We start from the raw sequence: 14,748 nt of genomic DNA on the forward strand, positions 1-14,748 counted from the left end.
TATGTACCATATTGACAGTTCAGACTCAGAAATATTTTAAATATTGACTAATTTAAATAATTCTGTTAAACATTAACAATAACATTTTTGTGAGAAACATTTTAAGAACAGTATAAAATAGCAAGAAAAGTGGCTTTGTTACACATTTTTCATTCAGTAATATCCTGTGTGATATAACCTCCAGAAAAATGGTCATTTATGAGGGAATAAGAGTTGAAAGGGCATCAGTAACATTTTAAGATTATTGTAAAGACAATTTTGACCTCACAAACGTCTGTGGAGGGTCTGAGGAACCACACTTTGAGAACTGCTGCTCTAGCAGATGAAGAAAAATTCAGAATTCCTGATTCCAACATGTATGAACCACTGCGGTTTTCATCTCCGGATGGGAACTGTCCGCTTAATTGGGTGAGCCAGGTTTTATGAAATACTGCAGTCACAAACCGTTTCCTGTCATTTTTAGTTTTTTGTGGTGCAGTGACACATCCTTGCTTTTTCCCCCTCAGAACAATCATTGAGTGGTCAGAGTCCCATGACAGAGGCTATGGGAAGTTTCAGACTGCTACAATGGAAGACTTCACCTTCAATGACTTACACATTAAACTGGGTTTTCCTTATTTATACTGCCACCAGGGAGACTGTGAACATGTGATTGTTATTACTGACATAAGGTAAGTGGCAGTACTCAGAACACTTTGTTTTCTTTATTTCATAGAAAAGCACAGGTTTTTGTTTCATTTTTAATGCAAGGAGTAAAAGTAATTGTCAGTGCAGCTTGGTTTGGAAACAGCAAAAATAATTGCTTTCCACTCAACTTTGCATCCTCTATTGTTTGTATTCTGGAAAATATATAAGAAATACTTTATTTATTAGAGGGTTAAAAATCTATACTTTAAAAAGTATCACCATTTGTAAGTTAGATAGCTGCTATTTAGGTAATAGTCATCCACTTTGTATACCATATAGGTACTTTGTAAATCTGCAGTTTTATTAGTTCTCAGTATTTGGCCTTTTGCCAAAATTTGGAGGCGCTAAAAAGGAACTGGGATAGAGAAGAATAATTCTGATAGGTGACAAATATGAAGTCTTAATGCTTTCATAAAGATTTAAACTGGGAAGGACTGTAGTGTAAAAGGAAGTTTTAAAATATTTTTATAATTTTTATAGTTATAATTTTATATAGCTGCTATCTTCTCTTTTCATGAATAAGGCTTTTCATTTCGTTATTTAGGAAATACCAATTTATGAAGGATAATACATAGGAATAAGCCCTGCTCTTGTCTCCAGTTGGATTCCTTCTGAGAAACTATTTTGTTTTTTTGTGGAGCAATGATATATACCCATGTATTTATTATACCAATAATAGAAACTGATGCTTCAGAAAGTCCTTGCTTCCATTTCTTTGGGATCTCAGTTAACAGCTTCAAAAACTTTACCTCCCATGCACTGATTCTCAGGAAGCTACCAGAGATAGTACTTCACACAATGATTAAACCTTCAAAAAGAAAAACTGTGAAATTCAACAGAATAGCTAAGATATAAAAGGAATCCTCAGAATAATGGGAAAGGGAAATCCCAGAATGATGGCTGTCTAGCAGCAGGAGAGCAGCTTAATCCAGAGACTGGAGCAGGATGGAGCACTTGGGAAGGGTGTCCAGAGCTACTAGACCTCCTGCCGATGCATACCGTATGGAGAGTATTTTTACCGTTCTGTCAGAAAATAGGGAACTGAATTAGTGACAGGAACACTGAAAGCTCAGCAGATGCAAACATGAGAGAATTAGTACCTAGAAAAGAAAATATTACACAGTAAAAAGAATCTACAGTATTTTTTGTAGCTTAGGTGGTGGTAGTATTAATTTGTCATAATTTAAACATTGTCTATTTAACCAAGGTTATAGTAGTTCTGAGAGATGTTGAGGAGCTAAATTAAAAATAAACAGTTAAGAATATAGCAGTTGCCCCTTGCGAAGAATTTTTGAAGCAAAAGCCAGAACCCATAAACCTCATAGGTTTACGTAACTTTCAAAATTATATATGCTTATTTCTTGAATAATGTGTTTTCAATTTTATATAAGCTATTCTGCCTGCTCTTACTTTCCTTATACTTCTTATGGTGTAGGCATATTGCTACACACAATGTCATTCCTTAAATTCATAGCACTTAGAACATAATTTAGACCAGAAGTCATTTTTATCTTACAGATCATCATTCAGTGCCATTCCATAGTTTATGAATTAGTAAACTGTTAAAAGTTCATTAGTCCATTTCTTTTTTTAAAAAAGATTTTATTTATTTATTTTTGGAGGGGAAGGGAGGGAGAAAGAGGGGAAGATAAGCATCAGTGTATAGTTGCCTCTCATGCGCCCCCTACTGAGGATCTGGCCTGCAACCCAGACATGTGCCCTGATTGGGAATTGAACTGGCGACCCTTTGGTTCACAGGCCAGCGTGCAATCCACTGAGCCACACCAGCCAGAGCTCATTAGTCAATTTCTGATGGTGATATTGCTACCCTTTCTTGCTGGGGGGAAAAAAAAATAATAGTAAGAATTAAATTTTAGAATTGTCAGAGACCAGGGATCTGTACACTATCCTGAGCAGTCCCTTAATTTTTCAGGTGAAGAGTCTGAAGTCCAGCACAGTTAAGGGATTTATCCAAACCCACTCAGCTGATAAGTAACATAGTGGAGATTAATTTCCAATCACAATTTTTTAATTCCGATACCTGAAACTGAAGTCCTACCAATTTATATTATACCAGGAGTCAGATCTGGATTTTAACAAAGGGAACAGTAATCAAGAGCTATATTGTAACACATAACCAGTAAATCGCAGTAGAATAGCTAGATAAAAAAAAATTAGGATCAACTAGTTGCTCAGACTATGTTCTATAAAAAGGTACTGTTTAGTAACGCAATGATTCTCCGATGGAATACATTCAAGAAATGCTGCTTACAGCATCTCCCTCTCAGAAGGTTACAGTGCACACTACCGTGAGGGGATTTGGGAAGTTTCATAGAAAGCATTGTTTGATCCAAATGCTCCTTGGGAGAATATGTTTTGTGGAACACAATTTGGTCAGAGTTGGTGCATGCATCAGTTCATATGTAAAACTTTTGTGAGCAAGAAACTGAAAAAATGTATCTACATATACTATTAATGTTGAGGTGCAGATATACTGGATTCTTATAAAAATCTGCATTTTAATATCTTCATTTACTTTCTCATGAACAAAAGGCTTGTGCATCGTGATGACTGCTTGGATAGGACACTTTATCCCCTTCTTATCAAGAAGCATTGGCTATGGACCAGAAAATGTTTTGTTTGTAAAATGTACACAGCCAGGTAAGTGGTGGGTGGGTGGGTGGGTGTGTGTGTATTTTTTTTTTTTTTTTTTTTTTTTTTTTTAGAAGTATGGTTTCCAGTCGAGGATTTTTGATTTTTGGTATTTCAGTTTTCTGTTCTGTATCTGAGGACTTATACTTTGGGGTATAAAGAATAGAAAGGATTTTTTTATTTATTAGGGAAGTGCTGCAGATCAGTTTAGGTTAAAACTGCATTTTTAAACAAGGAAATGAATCATCATATGTAGTAGAAGTCCAGGGAAAGGTCAGACTTAATTGGTTGGTAAAATGCTCAGTGTCATCAGGGAACCATATTCTTTCTGCCTCCTCTCTGCAGTTTACAAAATCAGTTTCATCTAGTTTCTCCTCAACAAAAAACAGCATCTCATAAAGGTCAAAATACGGTTTTGTAAAATTTCTTTTATGTGCTTGTGCATGTTTTGAGTGTTTAACTGTGTGGCTCAGTCAATAAACCATTCAGAGAAAAGGAGAAAATTTAGTATCATCAACTTGTTTTGGATCCCATACCACAATGTGCTTTTCCAAATGATAAATAGGAAAACAAACCAGTTACTAGATCAAAATGGAAATCAGGGAACTATAACATTCCATGAGATGCAGAATTCAGATAAACTGAAAAATACCATTTTTAACTGTGACTGATAACACCTCTGGTCAAAAAACAAAATTTCTGTTGAATGTTGCCCCTATTTCCCATTTGTATATACTCTATATGAACATTTTATCCTGAATTCTAAGTAAAACAGCTGGAGTTTTCAAATTAACACTAATTTGCCAGTTAGAAAGATAAATTAAGCAAAAGTTTATCAGATCTATAGCATCTAATTTATTGTTTTTCAAGATGGCCTATTAGAAGAAAATGATTATGTTCATATGACAGTTCGTTGGATAGGTATTTCATGGTAAGTGTATGATCTTTCAATTATGGATTTGTATTCTTTTCTATGTACCCTAAGTAATTTTTCAGAGAAACAGCACTCTGCAGTGTATCTGTTAGTTGCCCTTTTGCCTTGTAAGTATATTGACAGGGATATGTTTGTATCTATATATGTACAGAAAATCCTATGAAGGATTATGAGTAGGATAGGATGAGAAGGCAATAGTGGGAATGTTACATTTATATCATTACAGGTTATAATTTACATGATGAGAAAATTAATTGTAATGATGTTTTTTGTTGTTTTTTTTTTAACTACAGATGGGTGACGAACAATGACAGTTTTGCACCAGATGACCCATGTTTCTTTTGTGATGTTTGCTTCCGAATGCTCCACTATGATTCAGAAGGCAACAAACTGGGGGAATTCCTCGCTTATCCTTATGTTGATCCTGGAACCTTTAATTAATAACAAAAGGTGTATTCTCATAGGAACAGGATCAGCCTGAAACAATCAGCTGAAGTTATCCCCATTCCCCCCCCCAAAGTTCAAATTACAGATTTTCTTATGAAGTAACTTGACTGTATTTAAATGCTTAGAAATATTTACTATTTATTACAAAGTATGGTTCTTATTCAGTGCTTTTTGCCCATTTTCAAATCTGTTTATCTTACTGAGTTGTAGGGTGTCTTTATATATTCTGCATACAAATCTTGTCAGAGATATGTATTGATACTTTCCCAGTCTTTGGCTTGCCTAGTCATTGGATTCAATTAATGATACATCAAATGGTGGAAGTATTTTGAAAATTCTTTGAAAATGAGACTCACTACATAAGTAATAAATGTAAGATTTTGAGTACATACTCAAAACTTTACAGAGGTAGCACTTAAATTGAAGCTTCATTTCTTGACAACTTTTTGTGAATCACAAATGCTGAGTTTAAAAATGTACATCTATTTAATATTTTTATTAAAAAATAGTTTCATGTAATATTACTGGGATATGGGAAATCATTATGGGAAAACCATTAGATCCTGTAGGTTACAAGTGAGCTCTGGCTCACTTATTATTGGGCAACAATACCCAGTATTCTGTATGCAAAAAAGAAAACACCAGTGTTTTCCTGGCTCAACTCTTCATTCTCTTGGCCCCCTTACTATGATAGTTGTTTGTTCTCTTTTCTCATTCTGCTCCCAAGAGCAAGTGTGATAACGTTTAGGTCATCAGGGAAAATTGTAGCTATCTATTCTGAAATGTTTTCTGGAAACTTTTTTTATTTTGATGGAAAATTAAATTGTCATTTAAAATTTCACTTTCTTCTAGGTTACATTTATAAATTCAGCTGAATTCTACACTCCTGGATGGGTAAGAACAGACATTTACCATATAAATCAAAAACTGATGAAGATTATAAGCCTGTGTGTTTAAAATATTGACATTAAATGTTTTATGGACTTACATGCAATATGTTCAATTAAGAACCTCTTTCTAGTATATCTAGCAGTGCTCTTATGACTGATCAGTACACCAGAGAATCAATATAAATTGTCCGAATATGGTTGGTTTATGTTACTGCCTAAATTTTTACTTTAATATTTCCAATGATGCTGATTTAAAATATTGCTGGAAACCAGATTTACACAATTCCTCCAAGTTCCAGAGGTAAAAATGAATTTATTTTTAAACTGCATTCCTTGTATCTTTTATACAGGGGTCTTTTTTTACTTTTTTTCTTTATCATTTCATATTCTGAAAACAAATTCTAGAAAGTGAATTGTAACAGAAGCATTAATCCATGTGTGGTGCCAATTAGCTTATTTTTAGTGGATAAAGATGGTCAGTTAATACTTACTACTGAAGTTTTATCATTTATTTAGAATATCATCATGCTGGTTCTTAAGGTTAACCTTTTCACCAAGGTTACAAGGCTCAGATACCTATTATCATTTCCTGGTAAAATCTAAAAGTCTAAACTAAGCAGGTCATTCTCAGAATTTGTCAATGTATTGTATATCTGATACTCAGGTCTCCCACCAAAAGAAACTCCCAACTTTCAAAGAGGCATAACAAATACCTTGTATCGGGAAATTTCAATATTAGACATGACATGACTGACGCTGCCTATTTAATGAAGAAAAGCAAATATGAAAATGTCATGAACTTGATCAGTCAACATCCTCTGTATTTAGAAATGAATCAGATTTTGATATATACAATCTTGCATAAAATCACAGTCTAAAAATGCTATGCCCATTTCCTTAAAACATCTTTTTCAGGCTTCATTACCCATTAAGGTTAAGTTGACCTTTTTCCCAATCACATTACAGTGTCTTTATCAATCTCTAAGGTTGGAGAATTATGCAGCACAAATTTGAATACATTTCTGCCTCTTTAGCAAGTTCTGTTTTTAAGGTGTGATTATGGGCCAGTGTAACAAAATAAGTTGTTAGTGAAGCCTTCAGAGCCCTGTAAAAGCCACTGATTGCTCTTGTATAGGCCACCTCATCTTGACCCGGCATCTTCAGCCAGGTAAGTGTGTGGGTAATACTATGATCAATTTGTTAAACTACTATTTGAAACCACACAACATGATAGCAATTATAAGGCTTAAGGTACTCCATTCGAGCTGTTTACACACAGAAAATGATTTAGGTTCTGATTCAGATGGTACTTCTGAAATTTCTCCAAAGCAGCTGAGAAAACCAACAATTTAGTCTGCTGAGTCATCCATAACTTACTCTTTTAAAACATTATCCAGTGTTTTGTAAAGCAGCAATGAAATAGGTGTTTATACAAAAAAAAAAATGTGGGGTTGGAGGTTGGAGGCAGTGGCCTTAGCTGTCTCATTTAAATTATCTCTTAAATGACCTGTCCAGTTACGGAGTTTTGACCAAATACACAATTTAAATTCAACCAATGCTTCTGAACATTCTTGATAATTATTTATGTGACTTAAGAGTTCTGGGGTTTTGTGAATTGTTGACAAAGAAAAATGTCTTGAAATGAGAGTTGAGAGAGAAGGCTACTATGTTTTACCCATGAACTGTTACGCCACATAATCAGAACATTTTGTGATTCTTGGTAAGCTGTGTAGATCTGTTGGGTCACAGAAGAAAATGGAGGATGAACCAAAAATAACATTTCCTTTATTTATGTCATTTTGACCTTATTAGTTCCCCAGTCTCTTCAAACAACAGTCTCTATGGTCAAGTTAACTATGAAATTACTCCCTTGGAAGCCAATCCAGAATTCCAACACCTTTTTGTAAATAGCAAAGAATTTACTAGTGCAGCTTGATTAAAAAAATTCTTTAATCAAAACAAGTTTACATGTTGACACTTATGGCTTAACAAGAATAATGTGTCTAAATTTTAATTGTCCTAAGGACCAAACAGATATAATAGTAAGAGCTCCCTCAAAACACTGAGTCCTAGGTTCCATTGTAAGACCTCTCAAAATTAAAATTCCAATTATTGAAATAATTCAACTTTCCATCTGTTGATGAAAACAAAATTATCTGAGGTCAAAAGATATGCCACATGCAAACACTTAAGTATTAAAAGCCTTTTTCCCCATATTCATAGTTTCAAAACATAAGAGCCTTAGCTACTAAAAACCACCAACTGACCTAATATTTGACCTTAGAAATACTACCTGTTGCAGTTAGCCTTAAATCTTTTGTGTTAACCTTGGGTTGCCCAGATTTTAGTCCATATATGTGAATATACAGACTATTCAAACCGCTCCTTTGTCTACTGCCTCAGAGCAACTAATATTTCCACTTGTAATCCTGTCACGTGTACAATGCAGAAATAATTCCCTTCTGAAATAGCCATGTTTTCAAATAGGCTAGTTTCCTTATATAGTATTTACTCTTATTTACTTCATAAGCATCATGGATTGCTTTCCAATTAAAAAAATAATACTTGCTGACTTTCTTAATGTGACTTTTTAAAAAAATTCAGAAATGTCTCAAAAATAAACTTACCATTTAGTTTTCAGTTTCAGCTACTAGCGCCTATAAAGGATCTTAGATGGCTAAACCCCTAGAGCCAGATTCATTCCTATATACACCAATTCTGCTTGCTGCAAGAAAATCACGTGACCCCTGAATTCCCAGCCACAGAACTAAATTACTTTCCAAAGTTAACGAGTTTATACCTTGTAGAATTGTCAGTTCAATGTCAGTTGGGTATCTAGTTGTCATACAAAAAGGCATACAGACCACACGTTACAAAGCAGCGGGATAATGTAGCACAATGTAGGCTGAGATTAATTTTAGATAGAAGGGAGTAATTATATAGAAGAAACATTTTACCTACCATAAAAATGTATAACTTCTACAAAAACCACAAACAGTGAAAAGACAGTCTGGTAAATCCAAGGTTTGTAAAAACTGCACAAAACCCACAATATTTGGGAAAAGAGTAAAGGTTTTATACAAGTAGCAGTTTTAAAAATTTAACTACTATCAATTACACATTAACATACACACACTAACTGAAAATATGCTACAGCCAATGTCTGGAAAGCAGTTCAACATTTCCTAACTGGATCTTCCCTCACATTTTTGTATAATGTAGTTGTTAATACTGCACAAGTACACTTAACCAATGTTTAATTACTTTTAAACAAAGATAAAGGGATTTTTCTCCCTCAAAACAAGTTTTAAACATCAAAACCTATTCTTATAAAAATTTAAAACTTTCAGCAGTCTAAATATTTCAAATGAAAACCATTACAAACTTCTCAAATGTTCTTTATATTCCAGGTATGTCAACTTAGTTATCTAGCGTAGAATCCTTCAGAGATATTTCGGTCTCTCTCTCTTCACTGGATGGCCTAAAGAAAAGTGGAGGAAAAAAGATGTGACAAATGGGGTTAGGGGATATTTTTCCTCAGGAGGAAAAATAAAGTATTAAATGTGTGCCTTATGTTTTTTAAATTACTAAATATTTAGAGTTGTTATTTTTGGTCGAAACTTTTATTTTACCACATTCTATCATCTTCCCAAAAATATGCAGATAGAACACAGTAACTCAGGGCTAAGTATCATGGCCAGCTTTAAAATGAATTCTCTTTAAAAAATTTTATTTTTACATAGCCCAGGCATGTGCCCTGACTGGGAATTGAGCTGGCAACCTTTCTGTTCACAGGCTGGCACTCAAATCATGGCATGTAACCAGCCAGGGCTACAATGAATGCTCTTTGAAAAATATGAAAATGTTTTGCCTGTGATACTAGCATACTACAAATCTAAATGGAAAAAGGGGTGATAACACACACATACAGGATTTCTCTGAATTTCAGAAGTAGAAGGGATGCTTAATTCCAAGGCTTAATATATAGCAGAACAAACCAAGACCTGGCTAACCATGGTTCCATGTCTAGAATGGGTATCATAAAATAGCCTGAGTTCTAATTTTTTATTATCCTGTCACAATTCATGAAAGTATGAACATGAGTTAGTACAAGTGTTTTAAGTGAAATCCGTGCAAGGAAGAATGGTTAATTTTTAAAAACTGGATTCATGCCAGCTCCCTAACATTGAATACAGGCAAATTACTTGTAAAATAAGTTTGTTTTTGCCTCCTTGATTTGCACCTTGTTTCCTGAATTCAGGAACTGAGTGATCAAAATATAATCCCTTATTTAGATAACCTTGGAATAACAATGTAATTTAAAAATTAAAACACACACACATTACGACCCACTGAAAGATGTCCTCACTTTTTCTTACTGCTGGCCTCATCTTTACTATCTTCATTGCTGTCTCCATTGTGTTGGGGTTGATTACTGTCTTGATCAGATCCTCCATTTAGAGTCTTTGAACCTTTACAAGAATTCCAATGAAAAAACTGTTAGAGTTTATAATACTTGAAGATGTCCTCTAAAGTTGAAAATATAAAACATGGTCCTGAAATTTTTAATACTTAATGTATTTTATTTGTAATCTTAGGGTAACTATGCACACAGTATAAGTAGCAGCATTGCTACATATGTTTGTAGGTATAGGAAGTAGATCATTAATCTGATTATTCCATTTATTACTGTTACCAGGAACAGGGTGGTACAGTAACTCTTTGTAGCATTATGATTCATTCTTATTTCTCAGGAAAAACTGAATCACTGAAATCTCATGTATATCATAATTGGTATTTTATAACAAAAAATGTAAAAAAAAAGTAATTAACATGATTTTGTGCCCTATTAAACAAACAATGAAGGCTTCCACATAAATCTTATTTTTGTATAATGTAGTTGTTAATCTTATGTAAATCTTATCTCCTAACCCCATTTTGCTTACAAATCTCTAAGGACACCTATATAACATTCCCTAATAAATGAGTAAAAAAAAAAAATCCCAACTCCTTTTTAATGGTATGTACATTAAGCAGCTGCTACTAAGATGTTTAGTGACATAGAATTAGGGAACAGATAATGGTACCCATAACATTTTAAGATGTATCCATCACAGATACATCTTAAAATATTTGTAGTTCAAATCACACATTTCTGGAATTGGCTTCAAAGTAATCCTCAGGAGTGTCATAGAAGAACTTGATATGGTTAAGACAGCAGTGGTCACTTATTGATAACTGGTGATGTCAGGTGATGGACATCAGAAGTTCGTTTCTAATTTTGTGTAGGTAAGAATTTTTCCTAATTTAAATGAAAAGAGAGTAAGTACTATCTAGTAATGCTGACTTTTTAATAACACGAGTTTGACCTGTAGTATTATGCTGTAAATATATTTTGTTTTTAGTAACATTTTCTTTTCTCTAGCTTTGTAATAACACAGTGTAATACACATACAAAATATGTTAGTTGATTGTTATTAGTAAGGCTTCCAGTCAGCAGTAGGCTGCTATTAGTGAAGTTTTGGGGGAGTTTGGTTATATGTAGACTTTCAACTGCAAAGGGGGTTGGAACCCCTAAGCCCCACATTGTTCAACAGTCTAATAGTAAACACGAGTATTTACTACTACTTTAAACTTGAAAAACAGAAGCTAAGGTTAATAGTACCACACTCCATGCTAAGTTCAGAAGAGACCTGTTTGTAATTTAATGTAGATTAAGGTATTAAAGAGGTATATCAAAACCATTTTTTTACAGCACTCATTATCACATACCTGTTTGTTCCTTTTCTAGCTTTTTGTTTGGCCCTTTCTTCCCTTGATCTTTGGTTTTATTTGCTTCCTCATGCTGTCTTTGTTCAGCAAGAGATTTGTTCAGCACTTGTGTGATTACAGAATCTCCTTCACCAACCAAAAACATGTTCTTAAACTTGTTATACAACATTGTAGACTTTTCCATGATAACCTGACTCACTTTGAATCGCCGTATCTGAGAAAACAAAATATACATTCATAATTATTTTCCTAACTGATTTTTTAAATGTTACTTTTAAATGAAGTAGTTTGGAGAAAAATTTTAAAATCTGCATTGACATAAGATTGCTTACTTTTTTCAGTGTTGTAATCATCTCTGTGTGTTTCTGAGCTTGTTGCATTGTGACCTGCAGTGAAGCTAATTCATCCAAGGCCTCAATACATCTTTTCACATCCTTCACAAAACAGTAATTTCATAACTGTTAATTACCACAACCTTTATAATCTGTTTCTAAAGATTACTTTCAAAATTTCAAAAAACAAGGCAGTATAAAATAACCATTGATAGTCCCTTTTATCTTAAATTTATACACTTATAAAATCATGTGAGAAAGTATGAAGCTATAAAAGCAGCACTGTAGTTTTAAATGAGGTATTATTAAACACTTACAAGATTATCAATTTTGAGTGAATTTTTTATTTCAGCATGTATCCTTTGAAGTCGAGAATCCATTGATGTTTCTATAAATTAAAATGTGAAACAGTAAATAGTTTTTCCAAAACCACTCTTTCTGTGTAACATAAGCAAAGTAAAATGGAAAGAATTTAAAAAAAAATGTTGTTAGTAATCTGCCATTCTTAGTATTTGCTTTGGAAAAGCAACATTCATTATATAATTACCATCTACTTTTATGTTTCTAAAATAAGCAGTCTGCACCCAATAGACTCCTGTCCTAGTCTTTGAACACTTTGCTTCACCTTACACATTTAATGAAAAATACAGAATTTCTATCTAAAAACAGATTTGTCAATAATGGGAAAACATTTAGCTTTTGGCAGTGTTACAAAGATCTGACTTAATCAGCTAATGTGCATTAAAATTATAAACATGACTCTTTAGCAAGTTCACATGATTATACTTACAATACAATGCAACGTATGGAGAACCCATTAGAAATTTGAAAAAAAATTTGTAGGATTTAAGAAGATAAAAGGACATTTCAAAACCTACACATTTTAAGTGTCTGTAACTTCCTTTCTATGTATAACTTCATACATCTTAGAAAGTAAAATAACTAACCTCGCTTCTTCTCCACTTTCTTAACTTCTGGCTTCTTTCCTTCATCTTTATTCTGCCTATCAAATGTTAACACAGATATTTCAAAACATTGGAACTTCGTGACTGATTACCAAATGCTCACAATCCCTTAAGTAAAAATTAAAATCTTTTTTCTTTAAAAGGTCAGTAGTCTAGATCACAAGTAACTAACTACAATTCTTAGAACTCTGCAGTGCCATAGCATTGCTATAAATATAAGCAAAACTCAAAACTTGTAAAAACATGCTCAAATAATCTTAATAATCTTGTTTTTCATTGGCATTACAAATAAAGTTGTAACAGTCACCATGGTAAAATTGTTTTAATAGATAGTGTATTGTTATAAGACCAATATCAGGGTCAATGGACAAACAGGCCATAGTGAGAAGAGAATGCTTATAAATATTTCATAACTTCTACAGCATGCTTACTTTAAAAAATGTGATAAAAGACTGATTTAAATGCTCCCACATCTCCAGAGGTAGAGAATTTGATTCATTTCAATGTTATATAGGCTGTTTTTATAAAAATATTTTTTCAATATATCAAGCTTAAATGAATTCACTAACATTTACATACCATTTCACAAATGAAAAGGTACCATGTTACTGTGAATAACCATTTAAAAATAAATTCTAATTAATTTCTAGTACCTTGGTTTGGCGTTTGAGCCTTATTATAAACCAATTCAAATAGACAAGAACAAAAAATACCTAAAAATCAGGGTTATTTTTTTAAAAAAACTTTATTTTAAAATTTTGGTTACAGTTTCATTTTTGTTTTCTTAACAAGGCTATGTTTAATCTCTCAGGATTAAAAAAACAATTAAGAGTCTAAAGAATTAAACAACAAAGGAATGTAAAGGGAAGGGCACAACTGCCCCATTCTCTGGGGTATAATAGCTATTCCAGTTTAACACCTAACTTCAAAACAAAATTAATTTTTATATTTTCTAATGAAATAATGTACAAACCACCATCTTTTCAGCTTATTCTAATTTTCATACACAAAGCTTCATTTTAAGCTTGGAAAAAAACTTTTGCCAACCTTAGTATGTAGTGTGTACCTTACAGGAAATTAACAATCATAACACAGTAATAATGCCATTAATGAAGTCCTCAATTTAGAATCTGGAACATTCTTCCATCAAAGGGGGGGAGGGGGAAATTCAGTCCAATGAGTCTGTCTCAAGATCTTCATCTCTTGTTTGCTCCACTTGCATTTTCTTTTCAGTAACTGGATTAATGCTTTGAGCCCAAAATGAGATATATTTTTTATTACTGTAGATTACATGTTGTTTGGCTGGGAATACAATACAATAAACTTTATTTTGCATAATGCATTTCACACAAGCTGCATCTGAAATGCTTTACAGAGCAAAACTGTCCAAGTACAAAGTTTTGTAATAACAGGAGAAGGAAAGAAAACACAAATATTAGAATTTGAGAAAGTTACATTCGGAGGACATTTAAAAGAAACTGAAACACACAAAGATAACTTTGGATTATTAAGGAAGGATTGGGCTATATTTTTACTAAGCAATGGCTAATTTTATATCTTAATTTGGAGAGCACAGTAAAAAACAACAAACAATGCAACAACTTTTCAGTGATAGGATTGAAAAGGACAGGAAGGAAAAAAAACTAATATTCACAAAAATGGCCAAAGTCTAATAGATATGAGGGAGTAACATTTCTGAGCCTTAGATCAGTTTTTATTACTCCCGCAAGCAGCTAAAACTGCTTATATATCCTCCAAACTAAGAAAGCAGATAGTCAAATGCTATGCTTGTAAATAAAGACTTTTTAGCTTACAAATTTACTGTATAAAGAGAAAGTACAAAATTACTTAAGAATACTCTAAAGAATTTCACTACTTATCATTAAGTCTGTCTTTGTGACCTAGAGCATATTTTTAAAATCACCTCACCAAAACAAAAAAAGTTTAGTCAGAATAATACAAGATGCTTCACAAAGAAACATTTTTCAGAGAAAGAACTCAGAAGTGACAGCTGAAAGATAACTTGGAAAACAAATGTAATACATGAAAGCCTAATCATCATTGCCATT

General features: G+C 33.0%; 2 protein-coding genes across 5 annotated transcripts in view; one reads left to right on the forward strand and one right to left on the reverse strand.

The window, feature by feature from the left end:
- Positions 1-5,972, forward strand: part of SNAPC3 (small nuclear RNA activating complex polypeptide 3) — a 39,716-nt gene extending 33,744 nt beyond the window's left edge. The window contains exons 7-9 of the mRNA XM_054583177.1: positions 507-671; positions 3,241-3,348; positions 4,567-5,972. Of these exons, the coding sequence (XP_054439152.1) occupies positions 507-671; positions 3,241-3,348; positions 4,567-4,714 (421 nt within the window). The 3' untranslated portion in view covers positions 4,715-5,972. The remainder of the gene's footprint in view (positions 1-506; positions 672-3,240; positions 3,349-4,566) is intronic.
- Positions 5,973-7,294: 1,322 nt separating this feature from the next.
- The window catches only part of PSIP1 (PC4 and SRSF1 interacting protein 1), a 39,390-nt gene continuing 31,936 nt past the window's right edge, over positions 7,295-14,748 (reverse strand). The window contains exons 11-16 of one of the 4 annotated variants that reach the window (XM_054583179.1): positions 12,662-12,717; positions 12,032-12,102; positions 11,715-11,816; positions 11,383-11,596; positions 9,980-10,082; positions 7,295-9,091 (exon numbers count right to left, since the gene is read on the reverse strand). In XM_054583179.1, coding sequence (XP_054439154.1) covers positions 9,031-9,091; positions 9,980-10,082; positions 11,383-11,596; positions 11,715-11,816; positions 12,032-12,102; positions 12,662-12,717 — 607 coding nt within the window. In that variant the 3' untranslated portion in view covers positions 7,295-9,030. Of the gene's footprint in view, positions 9,092-9,979; positions 10,083-11,382; positions 11,597-11,714; positions 11,817-12,031; positions 12,103-12,661; positions 12,718-13,440; positions 14,062-14,748 lie in introns of those variants that run through there. The other 3 variants (XM_054583182.1, XM_054583181.1, XM_054583180.1) reach the window with 3 other exon arrangements.

Source organism: Pteronotus mesoamericanus, unplaced genomic scaffold (genome assembly GCF_021234165.1).
Source record: "Pteronotus mesoamericanus isolate MK-2021 breed Mesoamerican mustached bat unplaced genomic scaffold, CSHL_Meso_final contig_73, whole genome shotgun sequence".
In the NCBI taxonomy this organism is placed as follows: domain Eukaryota; kingdom Metazoa; phylum Chordata; class Mammalia; order Chiroptera; family Mormoopidae; genus Pteronotus; species Pteronotus mesoamericanus.